Source organism: Dendronephthya gigantea, unplaced genomic scaffold (assembly GCF_004324835.1).
Source record: "Dendronephthya gigantea isolate DGI-Jeju-01 unplaced genomic scaffold, DenGig_1.0 000014F, whole genome shotgun sequence".
NCBI classification, from domain to species: Eukaryota; Metazoa; Cnidaria; class Anthozoa; order Malacalcyonacea; family Nephtheidae; genus Dendronephthya; species Dendronephthya gigantea.
The window spans coordinates 1,937,916-1,951,702 of NW_021163024.1; the positions used below are offsets into that span (position 1 = coordinate 1,937,916).

Sequence of the window (13,787 nt, forward strand, 5' to 3'; positions counted from 1 at the left end):
GAAATAAACCAGAGGGTGCAGAAGAAAATTTTTTTCTTTGCTATTTAAAATCAGCAAAACTTATTCTCATTGAGTTTGAGCAATAAAATCAAGCCTGTATACTTTAACAATCATTGAGGAAGATCCACATTTTGCCCTCTGCCAGCGCCACTGAATACAATATAATTATTCGTTTTTGATATTAGGTAAACATCTATTTGTAAATCCAATTTTCAAAATCTCTGGAAAATTGTTTAGGGAGATTATTTCTTGTGACCTTAAAACCAGACGATTTTTTTGGTAATTTAAGTCAGTTTAATAAGGAGCGAAATAGGTGAATAGTCACTAATATACGTTATTTCAACACAACCTTTCTCTACCAAACTTGAAGTCAGAAAAACAACAAACGAGAGAGGGGAACTGGAAGTCACTTTAGCAGTTTAGCAGGTTCTCTAATGAGTTGTGATAAATTCAAATTGTGCCAATTTTGATCAGTTTTCCGACTGGCTTATAATAAATTGCAATTTAAATCAAAATTGCAATTTAAATAAAGTTTCAACCCGAAAATCAAATCACTGGTTCACAATTGTTTATTTCTGTATCGCTATCAAAGAGGAAACTGTTGAATTAATTTCAATTTAAATTTTTCTTCCGAATACGCATCCTGCGATCTTTTGACGGCTCATAATACTCATCTGACAGCTGTGAAATGGCCATAAAATAATGGCTTAAAGCCAATACAACAGATTATTAATTCAGGCGATTCGTTCTGAAAGTGTGCAAGCTTCAAATCTTCTGTGCAAGTTATATTTTGTTGAACATTTACAAATATTTTTGCTCACCAAATTTGAAGTCCAAGTGTTTAGGAATTGCATCTTACCAGTTTTTGTTTACCCTTGTCATTCACACCGAGAATGTTCATCATGTTGGATAATTTGGATTTGGTGCACAAGTGAATATCTCCACGACATGTGCAGGCAAAGAGAGCGAATCTCAGTATCAATTCAAATAAACAAGCAATTTTGTATAATTATTCAATAAATATTCATTTGTATCAAACTTTTTCATCCGAGGGCATCTTTTACATTCTCTCTTAATCAATTTTACGAGTCAATTTTTCGCATATTTTCAAGACCATCCAAATGAAAAATATTATTCAAAAAAAGTTGTAGATTTCAAAAATCAAAATATCAGTTATGTTGACGGGAATCAAGAATTCTAGTTACCAGATTTAACTTGTCTTAAGCTTGCGCATGCGCATAACTTACAAAAACGCCCAACGTCCATGACATAATGGCGGACAACTTTGATTTCGCATTTGCATTCCCGGGCGTAATTAAAATTTCCGGGCGAAAATGATACCCCTGCCCGGTGCTTTGCTCCGGTTCGGAGATTATAGGATTAGCTTTGATTAATAACCATGAGGAGCAAAAAAGTAAATACAGTTTGGAGCTCGGTTAAATTTTATGTCTTATCTTGCTACAATAGAATTAAACTTGAAGAATAGAAATGTTAATTTATGAAGCAAAACTTTATACTACAAGATATAATTATTGTAATAATGTCATATTCAGTTCAAACTAGATTGAAGTTCCATTGGGAACACGTTCAGGAAGAAGATAGATGTAAGGAAGCTCCAATTTTTCATTTCGTTCCTTTATTTTCTTCGAAATATCTTCGAGCTTGTCTTGGAAACGGTTGATAGCATCGAGAGCTTCCTGGTCTTCCCATGCTGTGGCACGGTAATTCCCCAAATAACGCTGAAAACGGAAGACAGATACCTTATTGCACAAGTAAATACTATATTGCTAAGATTTGCAGGTTTGGGTCCCTTTGACATCAGGTGCGAAATGATTTCAACAATAACGCCTGTATTCTAAAAGCTCACTCACACTCAAACTCATTGAGTGGGAGATCTTAATCTTCTCATAATGATTCAATGGCGGTATTTCAAGCCGAATAGGAGCTTGATTTTTAGTGATTTACCTTATATCTTTCCATCTATTCAGAGAAAACTTTCTCATTGATCAGCATTAACAAAATTTATATGTCACACTCAATGAGTGTGAGTGAGCTTTTTGAATACAGGCGTAAGTCAGGGGAAACCTACGTGGTAAAGCAAATTCCTACGAATAGCTAAAATGTCAAAGCATACAAATTATCTACCACATACCTCATCTTCAAAGAACTTGGTTAAAATACAAACAGTTGCAATGGCTTTGCCTGCTTGAGATTTGTTCGGCAAAGTTGACAGATTTGACTCAATTGTCGCTTCGCCCTTTTTCTTTGGTGGTGGTTGTCGAAGAATAGCTGGAGCATTTGGAGTGAATCCGTAATGATCTTTCTGACTGAAGTTGACAGCAGCATGTTGGCAGGAAAATGTGAAAATAAGTGAGGTGAGGATTTCGATCAATTGTTCAGCACTTTCTAACGAAGCTGGAACACCGTGATCTTTATGACCTGGTAATACACGCCAACCATTCTTATGAACATCAAAGATCCAGCTCTGAATCTCGTTATCTTTTTCGACGTCATCATCGTTCTTGTAGTAAATACCAATGATATCACCAACGAAATTTTTAATGGCTTCCCACAATGCAAGGCCATCGTCTCGATAGTAAAATCCTGGTAGTTTTGAGGGATCATCGACACCACGTTTCTTCAATGTTTGTGGAAGATTGTAGTCTTGAAGATTAACCTTAACATAAATTATGAAAAACCCATTACCAAGACATCAAGATCAACAAAATATTGTAACACTTAGCACCAGAAAATTTTGCACTGAATGTTTTAAGCTTGTGGGTTTATACGAGATAGTTAGCAATTTATTCGTGTCACGTAGTTGTACTTTTATGTACTTTTATAAGATGGAAAAGTTTTCAGCGACGTTGTTATTAATATAGATATTTCTTGAAAATAATACTGACTTCTTTAAAGCACTTCTCCATAAATGCAACATGACCACCACCTCCTAGAGACAAAGATTGATCGACAATTCCACCTGAGTTTATTAATTCTTTACGGGCAATGGTATCAATTGCGAGAACGCCATAGATGTGAGGTTGCAACAATTTGAACACTGGATGAGGTGAAGCAAGGTTTCGCCAGGTTGACAAGGCAAATGATTCCGTAGTAAAGTGAGTTCGCAGCAAATGTGTGTTGAGCTAAATTTAGAAAAAAGAATCGAAGTTTACCATGGCCTATATTTTGAAGACAAAGTTTGGCATCACATTTCTATTTTGCGTATTTTTCCGTTCTTGGTTTCGTTCTTTGATTCTAGTCTGGTAGGATACCTGATGGAAATTTGATTCAGCGACAGCAAGCCAGAACTTTGCCAGCATCCAGTCATCATCATTTTCTTCATGCGGGGTCCATATTGGATTCTCAGGACCAGGTTCTTGGTTGATTTGTATTGCAATTGGCATAAGATGCCCCAGCTTATTAACATAAAACAACGCGAGAGGAGCAGCACAGTAACGAACGTCAGCATTCTCATGGTTGATATTATCAGGAACTTTGTATCCCATGTCTTCAAGAATTGGACCACCATAACACTTTGCACCCACCAGTACCTTGAAGTCAACGATGTAGACATGTCCATCCTGCAAGAATCGAGGAATTCCCACTTAGCAAGGCTGAAAATCACATAACGATTTTGATAAGCCGAACAGTAAAAACTAATAAATCAGGTTCCCTTATTTCGTCACTGTACAAGAGAATAGCAAAAGAATTTGTCAGCCATTACTAAAGGAGAATATATTTTTTAATTTTGATTCGGAACTGCATCGACTGACTAAAATATTAAGTAAAATAACGGTGAACTTACTTTTTGATAGAATAAAAACAAAAATGGAAAGATGTCATGGTTTCAGTTTTTCTTCGTTGTTATACAGCTTTATAGATCATTCCTCACCTTCATTTCATCTTCCAATGACTTTCCTCTATCCAAGGAAGCTTTCACATTATCATTAGTCACCGGAAAATTATCAGGAAGTGCGTCGCAACGAATTAGTGTCACAGGATTGGCTCCATTGAGGAATCGGTAGCCAAACCAGCGATCCTCATTCCATTTATCCGCCATGTTGGGTGTGTCACCAAGGATCCAGTTACGGTATAAGATACGATAATCGTCATATGAATCCCAGTCTTCAAACAATGTAAATAGCTTCCCGATTTCGAGGTTGAGAAGAGCTGCTTTCTTGCTTTCCTGGTAGGATCTGGAGGAGGTAAGAGATTCATCAAAGATTACCTTCTAATCTTGTAAATACATAACTTTAAATGGAGTAAAGTAGACTTCTAACGAGACGATAATTGCTGTAAACTACACAAAACTTTGAAGACAAAGGAAGATTTTTAGTTAGGCAAAATCTATTCTGATAATCTTGTTATTTAGATTTACCTTATACATTTAAATCTAAATTATTCAACTAAAATACCTGTTTTTTTCATCAGTAAATTGAACATCTCGTGGGAGGTCATCATGTGTTTTAGCCTTAATATTTCCAGGCATATCATCAGAGACGTAATCCCACTGGTATGTGACTTTTCGTTGTTCAAGTTCGTTCTGTCGATGTTCACTCACTATGGCTGGTACTTTATGAAATGGTAGAGTTGCTGGAAATCGCAAGTAAGTAAAATCAAAACAGGCTTCTTTAACTTCAGGCTCAGGTAAAGATTTAGCGTAACTGCATAAAAGAGTAGTTTATCGTAGGCCTATATCATATTACAGAAAGAAACTAATTTTTCAATCCTACAATGTTTTTGTCCAAACGAACATGATATAAATGTGAAATTTAATATAGCTAAATCTCTGTTGGAAATCTGATAGAATATGCGTTGCACTTCAGATTTTGTTGCTAAGCTATATATTTTTGATATGTTAAAAAACCACGTGTTCTTGTGGTAGAATTTTGGACTTGCATGTGCATAAGTAAGAAGACTTTGTTTTATTAGTGGAAAATTCTAACTCGTGTTACCTTCACCAGGAAATAGTACCATATCTTTGATTATCCATCTGAAGCATGGGAAAGAGTAGACACGGTCTTGGCTGGAGCTCAAAACAATTACCTATATTAGTGGAATTTTTGTGGGTTTAATTTTTAAGAATATCGGGCAATATCAGAAACTTATTTTGGCAATGTAAAGCAGCACGTCTTCGTTTTAACTTTTGGAAAAGTAAGTCAATATAATGTTATGCAGTGATGCAGAAAATTTCAGATGGTCAATAAGAAAGTAAAAAGATTTCTGGAATGTTACTTTAGTCAGAATTGTAAATTTGTTTCCAAGAAGCAATGGCCTAGGTTTTCTAGCTGTCGCTCGCAGTCCTGCGTGTAAAATTGTCAGAATTGAATTAGTGACAAAATGGCTGTGGCTAGCTTGTGCACTAATTTGCATATCATCCATATACATAATGAACTTCTAGTTTTACTATAAAATACACTGAGTGAAAAATATAATCGTAAAATCTTCGCTACCACAGACTTCGAGCTCTGTTTTCCAACGTCTAAAAGACTACGACGACTGTTTAGAGACGTTTTGGATTTGGATAACTGAATATTTTACCTTGACTATAAGTGCAATCTGCCAAATTTAGAATTACACATAGTTTGGGACATATAGTTCTCTCAACGAACTTATAAAACCGCTCACATTCATAGGAATATTTCGATTCGGATAGTTAAAGAATTGACTTGTAAGATATCAATTGCAAGAATTTTTTTTCTAGCATATAATTTATGTTTTTTTTCTTGGATATTGTCTTGTAAAATTCCTGATATAAAATTTTCTGTACCGTGCAGAGTTATTCTGCAATTACTTACCAAGTCTCATACACCAGGCATTTCAATCATACGAAGTCTATATACACATTTCAACTCAATCAGTTGGCCGAACGCAGAAAGATATACCCAAGGTAAGTAATTTGATCATCAAAACGTTGCGATGATCGTTAGAGGTCTCCAAATAGTGGGAAAGGCAATCCACGGCAATTTTTAAGTCTGTACATGTACACTAAGTATTAGTAAATTTAATATACATATTGAATCCATTCTGTATGTATGGGAGAATGCAGATAAATTTGCATACATCCCGCAACAGGCATCATGTTGTAAATTTCTGGTAAGAAAATCTTCTTGCCACCTGTTGATCTTGCGCTTGCTTCACGTGCTGTGCCCGTACATTTTGGAGAATTTTCGCTACTGTAAACTATTATACTCTATCAACCTACCCTGTTCACAAACCAATCTGGATCACCTGACCATCCTCCTCCATCAGAATGAAGTTCAATGAGTTGAATGTCACCAACATCGAAAGCTTCCACCTGATATTGCTCTTTACTTCCTGCTTCGAAATCATTATGGAACCATTTGTCCAGCTTCAGGTAATCTGTACGACCTTTGACACCTGCAAATAAATAAACCAAAATGGATGGTTTAAAATTTCGAGCAAATCGTATGATCATCGCCCTGGTTATATTTGATTGCACTGGTTATTGGCTTTGTGAATAGTTTTTGTATTTTGAATACAAACACGTTACGTAATAAAAATAAACAAACTACGTGTTGAAGATCAGGCAAAATACTGGTTACAAATCACTAGAACATTTCAGTTTACCTGTTATTCTGATGGTGATAGTAGCATCTGTCCCGGCATACTCCCTATCTCCAGTTTCAACCTCGATATTGTAAACGGCGTTTTGTTCAGCTGGAATCACAGATCCAAATTTCAGTTTACGAAGATGCTGAACGTGAGCGTACACAGCAACTCGAATATGCCCGATACTGTTGTAGTCTTCAGGTGATTTAGCCTCGAGTAATCCTAACGAATCAGGTTGGTTAACAATGTTGAAACCAGTTCTAAATTTAAAAAAAATAAATTTAAATATATCTCATAAAGAGGTGTACAGTATGTAAAGTTAAAAAATACTACATTGCATGTATCAAGTTTGGAAAAGTTATGACGCCTAACAATTTGTTCAGGAAGGTGTTGCCAATATTCATTTTTGCAACACAACACAAGGTTTATACCCAAGTTGACAAATACACAAGGAAACAACTACACTAAAAAATGATATAGCGAACCTTTCCAGGACATCTGGTGACAACGGTGTCTTGATTGAGACAGTAGCAAGGTCAAACCATGGGTGTGTTTCCTTGTCCCACATTATACCAGCGTGGAAGATGGTTGCAGTAACATTTGGAGATGCTTCATGTATTTGAATTTGCAAGCGATAATTTACTGGGCCTTTAGAAAGACGATTGACGTACTCTTGGCGTAAATAGTCGTCTGGTCGTTTCTCATCAGCATGGCGACTGAAAATCCTTGAGAACAGAAAAAGGAAGAGTTAAGAAATGCTGAATTTATAGTGGTGTTGGATTGATAGGTGATTAACGAGCATCCGATGATTCATGCTCTCTTGTTAGCCGATGTCCAATATCACAGACGAACAAATTAATAGATGTGCAGTATTTACCAAATTTTTCTTTGTTCTTCCTCTGTCAATCTTCCACTCTCATCTTCTTCTTTGATATCAACATCTCCAGGAAGAGCACGATATCTGCAATAACGAACTTTACCATCCTTTGCTTTAAAATGCATCGTAACTTGAGAGTGGTAGTAGAGATGAGCAAAGGTATCAGGAGCTCGTCTCAGGGCCTCGACCAGATTGTAATAACTAAAACAAAAATTATGTTCCTTCACTGTCAAATGGAGGGAGCTGGCATTACGCTTTGTTGAAATTTGATTCAAAGAAACTTTTACGAAAGCATGCATGTCAATTAGACCGTAATAAGGAGATGACGCGCAAGGTCTAGTAAATACAGCTTTTTTCTTTGTTGCATTGAAGTATCAGGTGTTATTTCATCCTTTTGCAGCCATTTATATGCTTCAAGTTCGCAATTGGTAAATTGTACATGCACATGCACATGCATGTAAGTACGTATCACCATGGCAAATGCTGTTAAAATTATACCGATATGTCATAAGCAACTTACTAATAAGGATTCTTGTAAACATATTCTTTACCCGGTTCCCCTTCGTTCATAGGAACAAAATCCTCCAAACTTGAAGTATGCCAGAATACATTAGCTTCTCCAGAGTTCATGATTATATCCATTGGACTGTCACTATCACTGTCAGCAAACTTGATCGAGAAAGATCTAGCATCTGCACCAGCATCATCCGGGAACTTGAGGTTTGCATGACGTAATCTGGCAGGGAATTTTCGACCTTGAGGGAATGGAACATTTTAAGTGCCTTAAAAAACATTGATCAAGAATAAAATGACAAGGCTACGATACATCGTTATGTTAATTCGTTACTCAAGTTCTCTGACTTTACTCATTTTTTATTTATTATTTTCGGTTCTCTTAATTTTTGGTCTTCGATTCGGTCGAAAGATAACATACGTTGATAGTTTTTGCACTTTGATCACTTCTGTGATAAATAATATGAGGACGACGACTGTAAATGATCGAAAATTTCCACCAGAATTTTTACCATTCAAACAATTTTTTCTGTAGTTCCACAAATCAGGGATTACTAACCAGCTCTAAAGAATTCGTGTTCAGGAAATTTCGGATCATCAACGATTTTTATTTCTCCAATTCCGCCAGTACCAACAGTGTGGGTACCTCTACGGAATCCCTTTAAGGTTGTGGCAAGGGTGAATAAAGTCTTGAATTTCTCTGTCTTTAATTTCAATTTAAGTCCGCCGAATACAGGAGAATCTGATGGTGGCTAAATCGAAAGAAATTGAATTTTCTTCACTGGAATAGAATTATCATTAATTTACTTTTTTAAATCCTCTATTCTGATTCGTAGTCCGTATATTTTGCATCGGGAAGGACATGTCGCAGCTCTCGGAAGCTTTCGTCAAATTGGATAATGCTTTTCTATGCTTTCCGAAGAACGAAGCTATGCTATTGGTTGAAACAGAAATGTATTGTGAAGTTCAGCCAATGAAAATCATTCTTGCGAGGAGCTGCGACACTACCCTATCTGGACCAGTGTCCCGGATGTCTCGTGACCGAGCAAGCGAGGTCAATGATCAGTTAACAGTCATCTTTTATGGGATAAAATGCCTGGACGTGGAATCAGCTTTTGAAGTACATGGATAGAACCGCAAACCTGTATAAGATATTCGAATTACTAACAGTGGCAGTAGAGCAGTAAGTAGATTTTTAGGCATAACGTGGTAGTTCGGATTTAAGTCATTGAAGTTGTTGAACGAAATACTTGAGATGCAATGGTAAATTAAACTTGAAGCACTTTCCTTATTATTACAAAAATAGGTACGTTGAGCGTACAGCAGCTCGTAAAAGCCAACTTGAAAAAGTCATGTTGTTATTATTATTAGTATGCTGTTGTTATTGTTAGCATGAAAACAGTCACAACTTTATGATGGTTATTGTGCGAAGCGGACCTCGGAATAAATATAAACGAATTCGAAAGCGTTTACTGGAAAGCACAGCCAGAGTAGCATCTAAAATGATATGTTTCAATAGTTGCTTCTCGTTTATAAGCATGAAAAATAACGAAAAGAAAAGAAAAAAGAACAAAACTGAAAACAAAATAGGAATAATAAAAATCAGTCACATTTAAAATTAACATCTTTGACGTTATGTGAAAAGTCAAAAACGCGTGATTAAGCGTTGCTACTTTCAGAATTCCACGAAAGCAAGATGAATAAACATTCACAACCATACCGTGTGTTCATCTTTCAGTCGCTTCTCAAGCTCCTCTTTACCAAATTTCTCGGCGAATATCTCAAATCCATAATTTTTCCCTAGATTGGCGAAAGTGAAATGATATCATATCATTTTATTGCTATCGAAATAAATCACAAACTTTTTTTAAACTGATTATTTCGTCTTGTATTATTATATACAAATACAGTCAGTGATGAAAATAACGTTGGCGGCATAATTTAATCATAATATCAACGCTTTTCGGACAGAGATTAAAATCAAACACATGTCGCTGTAAGCCAACAAATGATACTTCATAAAAATTGAAGAATATAGAATGTTGTAATTGATAATTTGATACATACAAACCATGGTGTGCATACGAGTATTCCCTCAGTTCCTGGAATATAAGAAGACACATACAGTTATTTTTGTACAGTCGCTCTGGCCTCATGAAAAACAATTCTCCAGCAAAGCAATGAATTGAAAGCACATATACAGGGTGTATAAAAAACGTCAGTGCATGCACTAAATGTACTCACTAAATATACTTATTTTTCACATTACGCGGTTTTCTTTGTTCTTGTCGGACAATATATTCAATACATCGTAATTATCGCTACTCTGGTTTTAGTAAATGAAAGTAATCACCACACATCATCAGGGATCCCTTCATCAGGGATCAATAGTTCAATGGTACGTTATTTTGAGGCACCTCAGGAATATGTGTTTATTTGACTCGGTGAATAAATCACTTATACCCTCGTTCCCTCAAAATAATGATATACATCAGTTCACGCTTCCTCGAACCCTCGTGCAACAGTGCTTATGTAATGTTTCGTAGCCGTAATGTTTCATCCGAGACAAACTATCAACAGGTACGTTTATGAAGCATTTTCAGAACCTAAGAACTAACCATGACCCTCGACCAACCAGTGACAATTTTACATTAATTATCGCAGGTAAACAAGTGCCTTTATTCCCAGTATTTAACACGAAGAAGTGTAGTGTCCGTAGCAACGTATGGTGGGCATATTACTCCTTCGTTCCAGCTGATGAGAAGTTACAATTACAATCAAACGTAACTTAAGGTAAGTTTCGTTTAATTTTTAAGTTCTATCTCGTCATCAGCTACGTCACTACGTAGTACCATGAGATTTTAAAGTGCGGTAATCATGAGTAATGGTAATAATTGTATAATTCCCGCGGGAACATAACATTAACATAACCTTTAATTAGTTTAATATATCAAATTGAAACAGTAAATTGAGGTAAACGGTCAATATCTAGGTAAAATATTAACCTTACACATACATTTAACAACCTGGGAGGTTCTAAACTTGAACTTGTGTTGTGTCTGTCGCAAACGCCTGCATGATAAACAGCACTATGTAAATATCACCGCAGTTTATAAAATTATAGAAATTGGTGTTGCATGACAGGTATTATATTAATGATTATAGTAAACTTTATTCGATAGAAGTCGCCATGAAAATCCAATATATGTACTCATTATATAGAATTATTATATGACCATGGTTCGTATATCCCGTATCTGAGCCAGTATCCCGGATATAGATCTCATGCAGTTCAGCTAGCCGTTCAGCCATATAAATTATAATAAACCGATTATTGACCTCGCTTGTTCGGCCTGTATTGTGAAATATCAGACCTAGGTTTTTGCATGGACTAAAAAAGCCTCGGTCTGATTTTCACAGTACAGACCTCGCGCGCGGTCAATGATCAGTCATTATTCACCTCAACTAAGGCCGGTGACCGCCCGTTTCCGCGACGTCGAACTTTTCATGTGCCCAATCGAATGCAAATTAATGATGTCAGTGATGCGCTGTTTACCTCTCCTGGCCGGGATAACTCGCTCCACGTAAACAGTCCATAAAGCTGCTCCATTTATTGTTCCGAGTACTTCAGATTTCAGAAGCCGTAATGGAGTGCAACAAAACACTGTCACGTGAAAGTTCGGAATTAAGTAGGGCAGCTAGAATATATATATATATATATATATATATTATATTATATATATATATATATATATATTATATATTATATATATTAATATATATATATATATATATATATATATATATTCATTTTCAGCCAGCGATGTAATCGTACAGAGGTCAACTCCATTGCAATATACTATATAGTCCGCTGGCCAACCGCATACAAGTGCTCACATCATGTGACAAGTTTTCTTTGTTGACTCATACAAACGAGCAAAAATTGTACTTTGACAATTTTTTTTAAAAGGCTGTTTACATGAGCCCGGTTACCCGAGATTCGACAAAGCGTGAGAGGACTTTGAGGTATTGAAATAAGTCTTTATGACACCAAACAAGGACATGCTATACAGGGTGAGTAAAAAAAAACTGACACCTTTGAAATCCAAATTAGCTGCGAACTTATGGCTGGAATATGACAATTCCCATGTACAATCAACAAAAACGATTTCATAAACTGTTCTTTTGTATTTACAGAGCTTAGAATGCATTTTAACTCCCAAAGGGAACAAACTTTATATGTTTTAGGTTAATTAATATGATATATATTCCCATCTTCCCGGCTTCGTATACCCATGAAATAATTTAGGCAACTTCTGTCACATTAAAGCGGCTATGCGGCTAATTTGAATTTCAAAGGTGTCAGGTTTTTTTTGACTCACCCTGTATATTAATGTGGCAAGATCATGTTATCTGCTTATTTTAATACCTCAAAATAATCAGTCTCACTCTTCGTTCAATATCGGGTAACCGGGCTCATGTAAACAACCCCTATAAGACTTACACTTGTTCAAAATGAACTGTACTTGACTTGAACAAGTGTTCTTGTCATAAAAAACTGTCAAAGTCGAGCGTACAGAGGAACAAATAAAACGTATCACATAAAAACTTGTCATTAAAAACTTCCTCGTTTTTAAGAGGCTTTATACTGTGTATCACGCGAACAATTATAAACGCATGGTTGACCGCATATTTAATAGACTGAACACCGTTTCACAACAACATGTGAACCATTATTACACACACTTCTCGGCTCTCGCACAGTATTCTGAATTATCAAGTTAATGGAACAGCCGTCCTAATTCACTTTAAATTTTTGTGCTAACAGGTTTAAAAATAACTCTACGACACGTCACGTTAGGGTTTTATCCAAAGCGGTGAGTTGGTCTAGTTAATTTTACGCCAGTTTTGATTCACAGTATGCTGCGATTGCGACCAGCCGGCAGCAACGTATTTCTATGTAAAGTCAAAGTTTAATGTCACGCGTGCAGGTACACACTTAGTTCACAACAATGTACTTAATCTACTTACGCTTGTATTCAAGAAGCTCGCTAACACTCACATTCATTGAGTGTGTGACATATAAATTTTGTTAATGCTGATCAATGAGAAAGTTTTCTCTGAATAGATGGAAAGATATAAGGAAAATAACTGAAAATCAAGCCCCTATATACTCGCTCAAAATACCGCCATCGAAAGGTTATGAGAAGATTAAGATCTCCAACTCAATGAGTGTGAGTGAGCTTTCAGAATATAGGAGTTAGCCTTGCGTAAATTCAGATCATGACCAATATATGAATTATTATATATTGTCACCTGCCAACACTGCAGGTAAGGAAAGTAAGAAACGCAAACAGAGTAAGAAACGCGAAGAGAGATAGAAAAGAGCTCACTTTGAAAGAAATTATTAACTACAGTAACCAAACACAAATTTCACGGGTTTTGATGTAATCAAAATGTATATTATTATGTACAACACAGCATGTAGTTCGAACTGAATTAACATGACATTTGTCACTATTTTGCATCAACTTGGTTTCAATTGTCGATAGAACTGACATCTATAACATATACATCTAACTATGTCACTTTGGTCGCGTATTCCTACCTTAAAGGCGATGATATCTTGCAAGTTAAATTCGAGACCACCTAAAATGTCAGCTCCTGCTTCGGCTGCTGTCAACAACAATGATTAATGAACGTTGGCCACGTAAGAGTTGTTCCTTGATGACGTTGTGTGCACTGATACGTATATCCTTGACGCAAAATACCATGGTGAAAAGTATTTTCCTTTGTGCTGTCTAGAAGGGAATCGATCACTCAT

General features: G+C 36.1%; 1 protein-coding gene across 1 annotated transcript; it reads right to left on the minus strand.

Moving 5' to 3' along the window:
- Positions 1 to 1,433: 1,433 nt before the first annotated feature.
- Positions 1,434 to 13,668, minus strand: LOC114519829 (allene oxide synthase-lipoxygenase protein-like). The gene is made up of 16 exons (XM_028540007.1): positions 13,572 to 13,668; positions 10,031 to 10,065; positions 9,684 to 9,763; positions 8,523 to 8,715; positions 7,971 to 8,205; positions 7,451 to 7,651; positions 7,059 to 7,298; positions 6,592 to 6,833; positions 6,206 to 6,381; positions 4,956 to 5,046; positions 4,416 to 4,593; positions 3,893 to 4,196; positions 3,273 to 3,581; positions 2,907 to 3,143; positions 2,153 to 2,677; positions 1,434 to 1,739 (listed from the first exon to the last, which is right to left on the minus strand). The coding sequence occupies exons 2-16, from the start codon at positions 10,044 to 10,046 to the stop codon at positions 1,560 to 1,562; spliced, it is 3,207 nt and encodes a 1,068-aa protein (XP_028395808.1). The 5' UTR covers positions 10,047 to 10,065; positions 13,572 to 13,668; the 3' UTR covers positions 1,434 to 1,559.
- Positions 13,669 to 13,787: the final 119 nt, after the last annotated feature.

Bases quoted from the DNA above. Each gene is read 5' to 3' on its own strand.
- LOC114519829 (XM_028540007.1), bottom strand. The intron at 8,716-9,683 runs GTATGGTTGTGA...CTTTCGATTTAG, and splicing joins GACTGAAAGATGAACACACG to CCACCATCAGATTCTCCTGT. The intron at 5,047-6,205 runs GTAGGTTGATAG...CCACTAATATAG, and splicing joins CAGATTGGTTTGTGAACAGG to GTAATTGTTTTGAGCTCCAG.